The sequence below is a fragment of the Microtus oregoni genome, unplaced genomic scaffold (assembly GCF_018167655.1).
Source record: "Microtus oregoni isolate MIOR12 unplaced genomic scaffold, Mior012 000005F_ref0000423, whole genome shotgun sequence".
Taxonomy (NCBI): domain Eukaryota; kingdom Metazoa; phylum Chordata; class Mammalia; order Rodentia; family Cricetidae; genus Microtus; species Microtus oregoni.
In genome coordinates, this window is record NW_024543064.1 from 13,882,786 (window position 1) to 13,898,194 (window position 15,409).

The following is a 15,409-nucleotide window of genomic DNA, read 5'->3' on the forward strand; positions in this document are numbered from 1 at the left end:
CAAAAAAAAAAAAAAAAAAAAAAAAAAAAAAAAAGTGCTGGGGCTATAACTCAGTAGTAGAAGTAGAGTGCCCTGGGTTTGTCCCAGCATCCTCCTTGGAGGCCCCCCTTAAAACTTAATAAGATTTAAAAACTACTTAAGAAAAATAACAGCCCACATGGCTCACCTTATGGAGAGCTCAGTGCAGAGAACCAGCCTAGCATGAGACCCTGGATTCTATGCCTAATGCCACACAGGAAATTATACCAATGAGATTTAAAATTTACACACTGCCAATATGATGGCAAACATCTGTAATCCCAACACTGAGAAGTCAGGCAGGAGGACTGCAAGTTTGAGGCCAGCCTAAGCTATAGGGCAAACCTCCACCTCAACAATAAATAAGGTTTTTCCTTAATAAAGGCCCTTTTTTTCCTAACAGGGCTATAGGATGTCTGGGGCCCGCAGGAGCAATGAGATATGAGATGCTGGGACATCAAAATCTCGTCAAGACTCAGATAATTTAATAGCTTTAAATAAAGCTTTAGTGCTGGCTGGGTGGTGGTGGCACACACCTTTAATGCCAGCACTCAGGAGGCAGAGGAAGGCAAATCTTTGTAAGTTCAAGGCCAGACTGGTCTACAGAGCGATTTCCAAGATAGCCAGGGATATACAGAGAAACCTTGTCTCAAAAATCCACAAATATTTAAATTTAATTTTTTTTTTTTAAAAAAAGGAAAAAAGGCTTCAGTCTTGCTATAGCTCAAGAGAAAAGCACAGGCTATGTGTAAGAAGCCAAATGACTGTTCTGTACTTGGCTTTGATAGGCTGAAACAAACAGTGGCCAACCATACAAAAGACAGCATGGAACGAAAAGTTTAGTTAAAATTAGTTCTGACTCAACATACGGATCCCTCACTTTCTGTGACATCAGAGAGAAGCCATTGGGTGGGATCAGTCCTGACTTCAGCTAAGAATGGCTTGCATGGCCCCGTCAAGGTCAGGCAGCCAAGTGCCCCTTTAAGGCAGACCTGAGCTGACCCATCAGGCTTGGAAGCAAAAGAGGGAGAAGTTGTCAGAGGATTTCTAGTAAGGCTGGAGACACAGAAGGCCAACCAAAGTCAATTTAAACAGCCTCCAAAGAGAAAAACCAGAGGCCTCATAAAAGGAAAAAACAAAAGCAAAAAACCCCAGGTAGATGGGCTGATCAAGAAAACAGAGCAGTGGATCAGACACATGGAGAGCCTAGCTGAGGTGGGTGTCTGTCCCACAAGGTCTGTGCTTCACTGTATCCCAGCAGCTCAACATGAAGGTCATCCTCTTCCACCAGACTCAAGTGAGATGAGAACCTAATCCAGTGTCACCGATCCACCAATCCACAGCCATAGCTCCTGGGCTGACTGCTTCCCCGAGGCTCTCCACTCTGGCAGAATGCTCGTGTTTTACCGCCAGGCTCGATTGAGGAGTTTCACCTGTGCCAGCCTCTTTGTGATCATGGTGGCAAAAACCAGGGCAAAAAGGACACTGCTGATTAGTACATAGTCATAGTCATCCTTCAGGACATCGAACTGCTTGGATGGGTAAACTCGAGTTTGGTAAATGTCCAAACCGTAGGCCACGACCTGAAAGACAGACAGAATGAGAACTGGGAAGGAAAGGTAGCCAGTGAATCACCAGCACCTCAGAGTCAGTCAGGAAGGAGATGGGATCCTTAGGGCACAGAGCCACACTGCAGATGCCACACGGGGACACTCACCAGACAAGTGGACTCCAGGCCTGACGGTGCCGTGTAGATGCCTCGCATCCGAGAGACTGTCTGGTTATAGTTTATGAACCGCTCTGCGTGGATCTGGACATCCGGAGAATAAGGGATCAGGTTCTCCTCTCTGCAAAACACAGGAGGGGGATGGCGACTCTAAAAGCTCCTGTGAGACAGGCATCTCCTTCTTGGCTGTCCTTCCTGGGAGCTGGGAAGGCTCCAGGACACACATCAAATCATGAATTTCCTTTGAGGACGACCTGAGTTAGGTCGTCACAGATGCAGCAGCTGAAGGAACGGTGAAGGGCTGTACGGAAGGCTGGCCGGAGAATTTGGTTAAGCATCAATTTGATAAGAACATATATAACACAAGCCAGGCATGGAGTTGTATACCCAGAAATCCCAGCACTTAGAAAGCTGAGACAGGAGGACTGCCTCAAGTTCAAGGGCAGCTTGGGCTATAGGGATTTCCAGGCCACCCTGGGCCTCAGTTCCGCTCATCTGCAGGAAGCCTGTCACCCTTCTTCTAGCTCCACCCCTCTCTTACTCCAAGACATACTCCTCTGTTCTCCCACTGCCCAGCCCTCTGGGTGTCTCTAAGTGAAAAGACTTCAAAATATAGGGAGGAGACAGCCCCAGAAGACAGTCGGAGCATTCACGCTAGCGGGAACAATCAACCAGCTCCAGGCCTCCCTTTCCGATCGGCCCCTTCCTCACCTTCTTCCCTTCCTAGGTCTCCACCCTTCACTGTTCCCGTTCAACAACGTTCAGACTCAACAGACAGGACTTGAGGGCCTTGGTGCTGCTTCCTCTACTTGAAACATTCTCCCTCAGATACCATACAGCAAGCCTATGCCAGCCACCTTCAGATCACCTTTTCCCAGGGATTTCCCAGGGCCTGATCTCAAATTCTCCCACACACATCCTCGCGGCTGTCCTGTATGCCCTTCCTCTCTACCAGTGATTAACACCATTCAGTTTGCTGGCTACTTAATGTCACTTCCCACCCAGACACCAGCTCCAGGAGGCCTGCTCATGGTCATTTGTTCACCTGAGACCCTAGCATGGCGGACAGAGAACTAACATTATCAGTGGGATTAAAGTCCTGACAGTCAGGGCCTTCTGCCCACAACAGTCTCACCTGCTTTGTTCTGTTGGGATCTCAGGACGCCGGGGATCCAGCAAGGCCTTGGGAAGAGAAAGGATTGCTCCAGAAGGCAGCCCAACTGTACAGGAAGAAACGACGGTTCACATTTACCTGACCCTGAATGAGGGCTGGTTAGACCGAAGTTTACAATTAAGAGTTTAAAATAAACAAAGAGAAACATAGGTTGTCAAGGTCCCAACAACAACACCTTTAATCCTGGCACTCGGGAGGCAGAGGCAGGTGGATCTTTGTAAGTTCGAGGCCAGCCTGGTCTACAAGAGCTAGTTCCAGAACAGGCTCCAAAGCTACAGAGAAACACTGTCTCAAACGCCTACACACCCCCCCAAAAAATTCAAAACCAAAATGAAACCATCACATGGGTACAAATTAAGGAGCTGGCTCTGAAGACACTGATTTCCTCACATATTCTAGCTAGCCTGAGGCCATGTGGGCTGCTGGGTAATGCAGCCAGGAAGGTAGAAGACCAAGCATTAGACAACATAAGTTTTATAATGGTGATCAAAGGTCCCGTGATACCCAGAGCTAGCTTCCTCCTACTTGGCAAGTAACACCCAGTGCCAGTCAAAGCTAAGAGTCCCAAATGTCTTAAATAAACTCTAAACTATTACTGAGTCCTAATCTTAGACTCTACCAAATAAGTAAGTCTCTGGTTTCTACTCAAGTCTTTACAAGCTGTGTTAAGAATGACATGGGGAGGGGGCTATATAGGGAAAGATGGCTCAGTGGTTAAGAGCACTGGCCGTCCTTCCAGACGGACCAGGGTCCAATTCTCAATTCCCACACGGTGGCTACAACTACTTTTAACTACCTGTATCTAACTCCAGATCCAGTGAATTCAGTGCCCTATTCTGGCTTTCCTGAGCACCAGGCACATGTGGTACACAGATGTGTGCAAACACCCATACACACAATTTCTTTTTAAAGTCTAAAAAAAAAAAAAAAATCACATCAGAGCTAGGCATGGTGATGAACACCTTGAATTCCAGCACCTGAAAGGCAGAGAGAGAATCTCTGGGATTAGAGGCCAACTTGGTCTACATAGTAAGCCATGGGACAGCCAGGGTTTTATAGAGAGACTCTGTCTCAAAAACAAAAAAATCAGGATGCTGAACATTCAAGAGATGGAGGCAGGAGGATTAGGAGTTCAAAGCTACCTTGAGCCATGTAAAATCCTGTCTCAAACAACAGCAAAGAATGACATTAAAAGTCAGACACAAAACCAGGTGGTGGCGGCGCATGCCTTTAATCCCAGAACTTGGGAAGCAGAAGCAGATGGATCTCTGTGAATTTGAGGCCAGCCTGATCTACAAGAGCTAGTTCCAGGACAGGCTCCATACACAGAAGGACTTAGTTTCTGTGTGTGCGCTAAGGTCATAAAAAGTAGAAAGAGGACCATGTGGAAGAAGAGATAGTGGGGGTCAAGAGAAAGAGAGTCTAGGGAACGCCACACTACACAGAGTAGAAGAGGGACTTTGTAGAAGGTGGGAAGAGACCAGCAGAGGGGAAGAGCATAAATAAGAACAAAGAATATTGACACATTATTTTGTATGCTAATCTAAGAACATATTTTCAGCTAAAACAAACAGACATCAGGGATGGCTTTCTGAGATGCAAGAAAGAACCAAAGAAAGGAAATGGTTCATGAGCATGGAGTACTGAGCAAAGACCGTCAAATCTGAACTAAGCAAAGAGAAAGAGAACCAAATATCCCTGCTGACAGTGCATCCCCACTACAGTGAACCAGTCTCCCTGCTGGGCAGTGCATCCCCACTACAGTGTGAGCCCAGTCTCCCTGCTGACACTGCATCCCTACTACAGTGTGAACCAGTCCCCCTGCTGACACTGCATCCCCACTACAGTGTGAGCCCAGGCTCCCTGCTGACACTGCATCCCCACTACAGTGTGAACCAGTCCCCCTGCTGACACTGCATCCCCACTACAGTGTGATCCCAGTCTCCCTGCTGACACTGGATCCCCACTACAGTGTGAACCAGTCCCCCTGCTGACACTGCATCCCCACTACAGTGTGATCCCAGGCTCCCTGCTGACACTGCATCCCTACTATAGTGAACCAGTCTCCCTGCTGGGCAGTGCATCCCCACTACAGTGTGAGCCCAGTCTCCCTGCTGACACTGCATCCCCACTACAGTGTGAACCAGTCCCCCTGCTGACACTGCATTCCCACTACAGTGTGAGCCCAGGCTCCCTGCTGACACTGCATCCCCACTACAGTGTGAACCAGTCCCCCTGCTGACACTGCATCCCCACTACAGTGTGAGCCCAGGCTCCCTGCTGACACTGCATCCCCACTACAGTGTGAACCAGTCCCCCTGCTGACACAGCATCCCCACTACAGTGTGAGCCCAGGCTCCCTGCTGACACTGCATCCCCACTACAGTGTTAACCAGTCTCCCTGCTAACAGTGCATCCCCACACAGTGTGAGCCCAATCTCCCTACTGGCAGTGCATCCCCACTTTGGTATGAAGCCCTCTTCCCAACACTCACTGAGCAAGTGCCGGCTGGTGATGCCCCGCTCGGTGATGGTAGCCTCCATGGCACTGATGGAAGAGGGGAAGATGTAGGACTGCTGGAGGACTTGGGGCAGCTGGGGACGGTCTAGGGAGCTGAAGGCAGTGGCATTATACTGCTCAGTGCCCTCGTAGAGCTCCAGGGCAGTTAGCTCATTGCGCCGCGCCTTAGAGTTCCAATACTGGTACTGTGGGGAGAAGGGGAGGCAGTTTGAGTTTAGTGCTGTATCAACCGGAAAGTGAAGGTTACACTACAGATGCCATTCACAGCAGCTGCAGACTAAGGGAAAAGACCCAGTTGTCCCCTGCTCTTCCTCCTTGTTGCGATCTAGGCTGTCCAAAGTTGTCCATGATACAGGAACTGCCAGGGTTCTCTGGAGTTATAGTAACAGCAGCCACCTTCCAGGAGCTTATGAAGTGCAGTGTTCTGAGCTAGCCCACAGGAGACTACTACTGTCCCTACTTCACAATGCATCCAAAGAGCTCACAGATTAGTTCCAGGTTCTACACAGGAGAGGGAAGAGCAGAGCAAGGTCAAGCAGTCAGATATGGCCCCAGGTCCCACCGCATCTGGACCCTGTGCTGCTTTCCAGGGGCCTGGGGTCTTGAGAAAGCAAAGTGACTGCTGTTTCTGGGAAGAATGTAAGAGTGAGGGACCTCCTGAGCTGCTCTGTGCCCTGGCAGTGACTCCTTACCACCACCCAGTTCTCTGAATGCACGAGGTGGACAGGGCCCTTGGCCTTCTTCTGCACGGAGGAGTGGATGATGCGCCCAGTGACACCATCAATGAGGAAGATGCCAATAAAGGTGCGCTCATGGTGAACATCTGTGCTCTCTGTCACCACAGCCAACAGGTTGGGGTTCAGACTCTAGGGAGAGAAACCACAATGACGAACTTTAGGAACTGTGATAGCATTGTCATGTACTTGGCTCTCCGGTGAGCCCTGGGGCCTGAGGCCAATATGGAGCTCAACAGCTTGGTAAAGGAATCAGTATTGCTGAGCAAACTTGCTTTGCATATTCTAAGGACTGGGGCCCAAGCATGTCTTGCATGTCTCTTAACCCTCTCTGAAATCTTATGATACAGGCACCCCCCACTACATAGCTCTGAGGAGCAAACCCAGCTGCAAGTGTCTTTGTCTGCTGCGCCGTCAAGCTCACCACCACAGCTTTCTTTTGAGACACAATGTCACTGTGTAGTCTAAGCTGGCCTTAAATTTATAATCCCCCCACTTCAGCCTTCTGAGTGATGGAATTAAGAGTGTACCTTCCCTCCTATAAGGTAGTTTGTAGCCCACAAATCACCTCAGTGAATTTCTGATGGACTGATTAACCTTTAACCCCAGAAGACCATAGTCATACCTGTACTATTAATGAAACTAGCATCTAGCCGGGAGGGAGGTCACACAGCAAGCGCTGGGAGATGACAACCACAACCAAAGGAGGAAGGTATATTTGTTTAGGCTGGGCACATAGCTGGATGGCAGAGTACTTTTCTTTCTTTTTTTTTTTTTTTGGTTTTTCGAGACAGGGTTTCCCTGTGGTTTTGGAGCCTGTCCTGGAACTAGCTCTTGTAGACCAGGCTGGTCTCGAACTCACAGAGATCCACCTGCCTCTGCCTCCCGAGTGCTGGGATTAAAGGCGTGCGCCACCACCGCCCGGCTCAGAGTACTTTTCCTAGCATGGCAGAAGCCCTGAGTACATCTACAGGACACATGCACATCACAGACAAAATCAGTACACAAAGGAATCAATGGCTTGACCAGAAATCCAACACTTACTTTCCCTAAAGCCTTACTACTTGGGCCAGCAAAATGCCTCAGCAAGTAAAGACAGTTGCCACCAAGCCTCCTGTCAACTGAGTCCCTACCCCAGGGCCCACATGGTGAAAGGAGACAGCCAACTCCCGCAAGTTGTCCTCTGACCTCCACACACATGACACAGTACATGCCCCATTCTCATAAATACAAAGTAAACAGGCAACAAAATAATAAACAGGGCATGTTAGTGCACACCTTTAATCCCAACACCCAAAGGTGGGGTGATCTCTGTGAGTTCAAGGATAACCTGGTCTACAAAGTTCCAGGACAGACAACCAGGGCTACAATATGAGACTCTGTCTCACAAAACAAAAATAAATCTAAAAATTATACATATTAAAAGCCGGCCTTTCTCAATGTCAGGCTGCTGCATCATACCTTATAGAGCACACTTCGATCCCCCATCACCCGGCCCTGGGAGTGCACGTGCTCGCTGCTGCGCTTCCCCTTCACCTTGACAACCCGCTGCACTTCTGGGGGAATGGTGAGCTCCCAACTCAGTTCCGTAGTGAGATCCTAGGGAAGAACAAGAGCACGTGTGATTAGGAGATCACAGGGTCAGAGATGCAGCCAAGAGCACATGTGATCAGGGGACAGGCCTGAACCAGAGACACAGTCAGAGGCATCCCACAGCTGACCCAGCCTGCAGTGCAGTACCTGAGGCCTGTGCACTAGAGGACCAGAGATGCAGTCAGAGGCATCTCACAGCTGACCCAGCCTGCAGTGCAGTACCTGAGGCCTGTGCACTAGAAGGACCAGGAACAGACCTGGCTTAGGCTAGACGGATAGAAAAGTCAGTGATGTGACTGCTGAGTTTGATTCCCACGCCCAGATAAAGGAAGTCTGGTGATGGCTGCACTGTAATACCAGCACAGCGAAGGTGGAGAAAGAAGGACCCCAGAGGGGTCATGAGACACACGGATGTATGTGCCCACACAGCGAACAGGTAGCAAGGACAACTGGAAATGGGATACAGGGATGTGTATATATGAGGGTGTTTTGCCTGCATTTATGTATGTGCAGCACAGGAGGTCAGAAAAGTGTTGGATTCCCCTGGGGCTAGAGACACAGTTGGCGGTGCTGCCATGTGGGTGGTGGCAACAATCCAGGTCCTCTGGAAGAGTGGCCAGTGTTCTTCATCACTGAGTCATCTCTCTGGCCCCTCTGATATTTTTAATAAAAATTATATTAATAGGGGCTGGAGAAATGGTCCGGGGCAAACAACTATCTGAACCATGAACCCTGGTTGCATGCTCTCTTTCAGAGACAGCAGCAAGGAAAGACAGTTAGGTGGGTGTTACTCCACTTCTCCGAGCTAGCGGAGTTTCACCCCAGCTTTTGAATCTATTTATTTATAAATAGAATGATAGAAATTTACTTAAGGCTGCCTTTAGCCTCAGTGGGAGAACCAGTGCCCATAGGAACAGGATTTCCACCAGGCTGCAGCCTGTGTGGCCAGGCTGAGCTGTAATTGCTGGCTGAAATAGCAGTAGATTAAGGCACAGTCCCTGTGCCAAAGTTAAAACAACAACCCAGTATAAACCCAGTATGAAATGTGTGCCTTTGAATCAGGCACCAGGGCCACTGTTTAACCAAACAACAGGAAAGACCCACAGCACCTCCCAAGGACAGTCAGCTGCTTCCTCCCTACCTTCCGAAGCCGGTATCCACTAAGCCGCCCCTGCTCTGCATCCACCAAGTAGAAGAAGATGGAGGGGGCAAGTTCATGCAGCTGTCTCAAGACATTTCGAGTAGCTGGAAAAGCTGTGACCTTGAAAACACCCAGATAGCCCAAAAGTATTAAATGTAAGTTCAGAAACCTTGAAGCCCATTTCTCAAGAATCACTAGTGTTTGCCCACTAAAGAAAACTTTAAGCATAAAACAGTGAACCATAAAACCAGTCACTGGATCTATTAAAGGCTTAAATATGGCTCTGTTAAGAACTTCAGTGTTGCTGGGCAGTGGTGGCACACACCTTTAATTCCAGCACTTGGAGGCAGAGAAAGGAGGATCTCTTTGAGTTAGAGGCCAGCCTGGTCTACAGAGCAAGTTCCAGGACAGCCAGAACTACACAGAGAAACCCTACCTCGAAAATCAAAAACCAAAAGCCAAACAAACAAAAGAAGCTCAGTATTAGGGACTGGAGAGTTAGCTCAGTGGTTAAGAGCATATACACTGTTCTTCCAGAGGCCATGAGTTCAAGTCTTAGAATGCATATCAGGTGACTTACAACCACCTATAGCTCCAGCTTCAGGGTGATCTGATGCTTCTGGCCTCTACGGATACCTGCACTGATGTGCACATATAAACACATAATTCAACTAAAAAACAAAACAAAACAAAACTGGCCATGTATAATGAGTGGCGTGTGCCTTATGAACTTGGGTGCTCACAAGGGTAGTCATGTTGCTAAGGGTGGCCTGACACCCCGAACATGTGCTATCTGGTAAGTGGGCCACCTCGGTCCCAGTACATGTCTGACAACCCATCCCAAACCCAGCTCCACACACAAGACTCCACCCACCCAAGACAAAGCACCTTGTATTCATCGTCCACCAACAGCAGCACCTTCGCGTAGTCTTGATCCATGACTGGGAGAAGTAAGGACTGCAAGATGGGGCGCTTTAGCACTGGGGGAGCCACCTGGCTCCACTTGCCAAAAATGGGGTTGAAGACAAACAGAGAGCTCATTCCTGTTTCCTACAATGGGCAGAAAACAGTCAGATCCAAACACAGAAGGAAGACACATCCTACAGGTGACCCAGGAATGTTGAGGCGTCAGCTGAACTCCCTGCTCTCTGGTATCTTAGTGGAGAGTAAACTCTTGGTCAAAGATGACTGGTTCCCTAGGCGGATGTGAAAAGGGAAAAGGCTGGACTGATGCTGGCTCCAAATCTAGCTAAGCAGTAGCATGATAAAGAGCAAATCTAAGTCAAGACCAGGTCAAGGTAGCAGTGCATGCCTTTAATCCAGCACCTTCAGATCTCTGCAAGTTCCAGGCTAGCTTAGTCTATATAGCTGCTTTCAAGTCAGTCAGGGCTACATAGTGAAACCCTGCCCCAAAACAACAAGTCAAGCATAATACAGCAATTTAAGATTGCTGGATTCAAAAGAGGATCTTCCAAACCCCACCTCACAATACAGCTAGAAGGGGTCCATGAAAATCCATTCAAAAATTCTAGAGGCAGAAACCACAGTGTAGCTTTGTGCCCTGTTTCCTCTCAGAGAGAAAACAGCCACTCAGCTATCAGGGACAGCCTCGCTGGGAAGGGAAAGCACTGGCTGAAGGAGGATCTGGCTCCTAACCAGTTCCACGTCAGAGCTGGAGGGTCCCTCCACCCAGGCCAGAAAATGGCAGAAACAAGACTTCCAACCCAAGAGCTTCTCGTGGAATGATCAAGGCATGGGAGAAATTTCAACTGTGAAATACGCAAAAGGCAACACACAGAGGCTCCAGGCAGCGTGCCTGGCCTCACCTTGTCCTTCACCAGCAGCGTGCACTGAGGCGGGTGGGGAAAATGAGCAGTAGTCCTCTGGACCAACAGCTTAAAGGAGGAGTCCGGCTTGACATTGGGCAGATACTGTTTCCACAGAATGGTGCCAGAGCTGCTCTCGATGCCAAAGAGCTGCAAGATAAACGAACCCTTGGCTCACAACTAGAAAGAAACTGAAGAATTGATTTGATCCTTGCAAACTGGAACAAAGCAAGCCTGCTGCCGCTGCCTGCACCCGAGGTTTGCTTCCTACGGCTCATGTGCTCACCTTGCCTGAAGCTGTTACCATCACTATCATCTTCTGCAGGTTGAACTCATCTCTGGCCAACGTGTCAATGTTGATCTCATTCTTAATCTGGCTTCGGGGCTTGCGAGCGTCGTAGAACATCTTCCAGAGATGGGAAGTCCAGGCCTGGAGCAGGATGAGCTGAGATGACAGGCGTTTCAGGAACATCCCCAGCAAGCCGTCTGGTGTTGGGGAGAAGGAAGGCACTCCCATCAGACTAGGAGTCCAGCAAGATGTGTGTTTCCCAGGAGGGACTTTTCCCTCTCCTATAGAACCTTCCAGTCATTCACGTTCCAGGCCACAAGTTCAAGGTGCAGTCTGTGTAAGATGCCAGCCGTCCCACACTCTGGTACAGCCATGCACAAGCTTCTGGAACCTCCTTACCTGGTACTTAGGACTTCACCTGCCTTAAATCTTGTAATAGGAGACTAAGGGTAAGGAATCAGCCATGTAGGATGTAGTCATGCTGGGATGACCAGGGGAAGACATCTGGGTACACAGCAAAGCCAGAGGGGTGTGGGTCTCAGGAGCAGTGGGAGCAGGTGCATGCATGAGTGGTGCCTCCATCTCCCAGTGCTTCATTCTTCTTTGTTAACCTGCTCCTAGCATCCCTTCCTGCAATCTATTCCTAAGGCCATCATCCTCCCTTGTCCCTGACTCCATTGGTGAGGCATCTCCCTGAAAGCGTCCCTCATTAGAGATGTGACAGGTGCATGATACCTTGGTTACCATGGTAAGGAGGGTCTTGGGAGTCTCACAGGCCCAAATTAAATCCAGGCTGTGTGACACTGAGAAAAATGCTTACTCCTTGTGCTTCTGGTCCCTCATCTATTACATGACATGCAACTCAGAGGCTTGTTACAAAGAACAGATCAAATGACATCCATTTGGATTGGGTATGGTGCCTGGTACGTGGGAAGTGCTCATTCAGAGTATTATCTTTAGTCAGGCAGTGGTGGCACACGCCTTTAATTCCAGCACTCAGGAAGCAGAAGCAGGCAGATCTCTGTGAGTATTATCTTTGTTCATCTCTTTTCCACCAACCTCAACTCAAGGAGAGGCAGAGAAGCAAGCCACAAGCAGAGCAGTCCACACATACAGGGTGTGTGTCTCACTAATGCAAGTCAGAAAAATGACCAAACGCTAGTCATGTGGGCAAGCAAGGCGCAATGGGCAGCAAAAAGCAGCATTTACCTTGAATCGCTGGGTCCAGCAGCAGAAATAGATAGTAAAGTCAAATTAATTCTCAGATTAAGAAAACATATAACACCTAGCAGTGTACCTGACCCAGAATTCTCAACAGTGGCCTACTAGATAGTGGGCAAAATGGACTAGGGGAGCTGGGAGAAGGAGAACACGGCGGGACAGACACGCAGGAATAGACTGGAGAGGAATGAATCATGTTCATCAAATGCCCATCAATGGAGCCACCTCTGACTCAGAGAACACAGGGCTATGTCCAGTCAGCTCTCTCTAGACACATGTGTCTGTTGCATTTGAGACAATGGGTAGAAGTGTCTGACATGGATCCTGACAATTTTTAGCACCCCAGGCAATGACACTTGGAACTAACTATAAAGTGAAGACATTGTTGTCTCTAGAGGGACTCAGTGAAACTGTAGCTGCATAAACCACTGGGCTACTGATGCACTGAAGACTAGACGTGGGACTCCTTCAAAACATCTGTCTGAACCAGAAGCTGGGGGCACAGTTAGATTCATAAACCCAGCTAACCCTCCCTGTGTAGCCTCCCTAGGTTCATACCTGCCTTCTTGCCAAATTCTCCTTCCAGTTCAGCCTGTGCCCCGGTCAGGGGGAGGTCCACCATCTCCAGGCACACCACTTCTGCCAGGGACTCCTCTCGGCTCCACAACACCACCTTCCCAGCTACAAGAAACCAGTTTGTGAAAGCTCAGCCTGGCTCCCTAGCCCTGAGGAGACTCTTAGAGGTGTCTCAGAGTTCGAGTCTTATGCAAAAGATCTCATGAACTGGGGTCAAGATTCAAGCAAGAAAGATTTTGTATCTCATTTCATGCCCCTAAAGAACTGCGACAGACACACAGACAGAATATTGTATACATAACAAATAAATAAATATTTTAAAAAAAAAGAACTGAGAAAATTCTCAGGGTACGCTCTTCTTGAACCTTTCCCATGCCTGTGCACGCCCCCGCCCCCGCCCCACACTTACACACATACACACACACACACACACACACATACCCCTCTACCGCACATGACTGGAATTCAGAGCAGGTAGAAACACAATGGCTGTACAGGGCACTCACCTAGCTGCTGCAGGAACAGCTGCAGATGGTCCTGTGTCTGCACCAAGGCCCGGTAGCCCACTGAATCATCTTTCTTCAAGAATACCTGGATGTACAACTATAAACAGGACAGTAAGAAGCCGGATGGCTCTAAGGCATTGGACCCCAAGATTCAAAGGGTTGGGAGTTGGCTGAGGTTCAGGCCACAGCATGACATGATGTCTAGACAATACAATGATCATCTGGCCACCAGCAAGAAAGGACATATTCTTCAGAGTCAATGCAACAATGAGCTAAGGCTCTCTCTGGTCTGTCTAGGAAGGGCAGCAAGTACTTGATGGGACTGCTATCCCTTCATGTCCCAGTTGCACCCCACATGGTGAGTGGGAGGCCAGGCCAGGAGCATCCCAGAAGCTGAGGGACACGATTCAATATCCCCAAAGGACAGTGGGTGGGTACATGTGGGAAGTCAGTCTGGAGTCTGAACACCAGAAATATGTCTTGCTAGTTGAAATACTATAGGTCATGGGCACATTTACAAACCAGGTCAGTAATAACCAATCCACAAGACTGCCAAGATGCCCTATGGATTAACACAAAAACAAAAAGGGCTTCGCACACCCAGACAGCTGGGCAAAACAACAGCAGCAGGGCTGGAGGGTCGGAGAGCTCACTGTTCCTTAAGAGGGCACCAACATGGCAGCTCACAACTATCTGTAACTCCAGGATCAGGGGCTCAAATGTTCCATGTCCGCATGTGGTGCACATACACATATGCAAGCAAAACACTCATACACATAAAATAATAATCTAAGCCGTGTGGTGGTGGAGCACATCTTTTATCCCAGGACTCAGGAGGCAGAGGCAGGCGGATCTCTGTGAGTTTGAGGCCAGCCTGGTCTACTAGAGAGCTAGTTTTAGGACAGCTAGGGCTGTTACAAAAAAAAAATAAATAAATAAACAAACACATGGATGAATGTATGTATGTATGTATGGATGGATGGATATATAAAATAATAACAAATCTAAAGCAACAATAGCAGCGACAGTTTTGCTGTTATTTCTAAACAGATAGTGGCTCTGGAGGAACTAGGAGTCTTGTTCTTAAAGCCTAATCCAGGGCCACAACTAGCCCCGAAGACATGAAGCCCACAGAACAGAGTAAGAAAGCCAAAGCTGTCTGTCGCTTACCCGCTCAGGACGAGTGCCCTTCTGCTCCAGGCTGAAAGAAATTGCAGTGTCTAGCAGCCGCCGACCTGTCTCCACTAAGTAGAGGTTAATGGTGTAGGTTTGGTTGAAGCAAGCCAGAGAGTCCTAGAGGTACACACAGCACAGGTCAAAAATCAAGTCCCCTACAGCATGTCCAAGGACAAATCCCCTAGAGAAGGACTAGGTCAGAAGGGAAACATGCATAAGTGAGAAGAGTGCCAAATCCTACGGTGGAAACAAGGTTGCTGACTGAATAAACAAGATCACAACTATAGTGTGCACCCCAGAAAGGAGCCAGAAGCCAGGTGTGGTAGCACACAGCTTTAATCACAACACTTGAGACAGAGGCAGGCTGATCTCTGAGTTTGAGGCTAACCTGATCTACAGAGTGAGTTCCACGACAATAAAGGCTATATAGAGAAACACTATCTCAAAAGACAAAAAACAAGAAAATAAGAAAGCCATCTGTATACAACCACTATGCGAGCTTGTAAAGGGAGCCAGTGTGTACAACTACCATGTACATCTCGGCAGGCCCTAAGTGTGTACATTTTTGAAGGCAGCCGGTGTGTACAGTGAGGCAGAGTGGTCCCAGATTGGCACTGTGGATGGGGAAAGAAGGGAAAAGCCCCAGGCATGAGGCCACAACCAAGACTGTGCCTATAGTTAGGACCTTCACTGCCACCAAGTGTAGCATAAAATGCCACCTGGCTTTGCCAGCTATGGAGATCCAGGGGAATGGCGAAGCTGAGGTTCAGAGAAGGAAATAAGGAGGACAGATCCCAGGAGTCTACCTCCTCATCTTGCCACGAGAAAGGACAAGATGTGCCACTCAACGGACAGTACTTGGACCACCTGAAGCTGGGAACTTAAGGGGACCTGCAAGCCTCAGTTGAC

At 48.7% G+C, this 15,409-nt stretch overlaps 1 protein-coding gene across 4 annotated transcripts in view; it reads right to left on the reverse strand.

The window, feature by feature from the left end:
• Positions 1-15,409, reverse strand: part of Emc1 (ER membrane protein complex subunit 1) — a 23,621-nt gene continuing 8,212 nt past the window's right edge. For 3 of the 4 annotated variants that reach the window (XM_041651651.1, XM_041651649.1, XM_041651653.1), the window contains exons 11-24: positions 14,495-14,617; positions 13,325-13,421; positions 12,801-12,923; positions 12,231-12,239; positions 11,019-11,218; positions 10,733-10,882; positions 9,795-9,956; positions 8,907-9,026; positions 7,634-7,771; positions 6,131-6,304; positions 5,413-5,623; positions 2,880-2,964; positions 1,736-1,865; positions 1-1,601 (exon numbers count right to left, since the gene is read on the reverse strand). In XM_041651651.1, coding sequence (XP_041507585.1) covers positions 1,422-1,601; positions 1,736-1,865; positions 2,880-2,964; positions 5,413-5,623; positions 6,131-6,304; positions 7,634-7,771; positions 8,907-9,026; positions 9,795-9,956; positions 10,733-10,882; positions 11,019-11,218; positions 12,231-12,239; positions 12,801-12,923; positions 13,325-13,421; positions 14,495-14,617 — 1,902 coding nt within the window. In that variant the 3' untranslated portion in view covers positions 1-1,421. The remainder of the gene's footprint in view (positions 1,602-1,735; positions 1,866-2,879; positions 2,965-5,412; positions 5,624-6,130; positions 6,305-7,633; positions 7,772-8,906; positions 9,027-9,794; positions 9,957-10,732; positions 10,883-11,018; positions 11,219-12,230; positions 12,240-12,800; positions 12,924-13,324; positions 13,422-14,494; positions 14,618-15,409) is intronic. The other variant, XM_041651652.1, reaches the window with a different exon arrangement.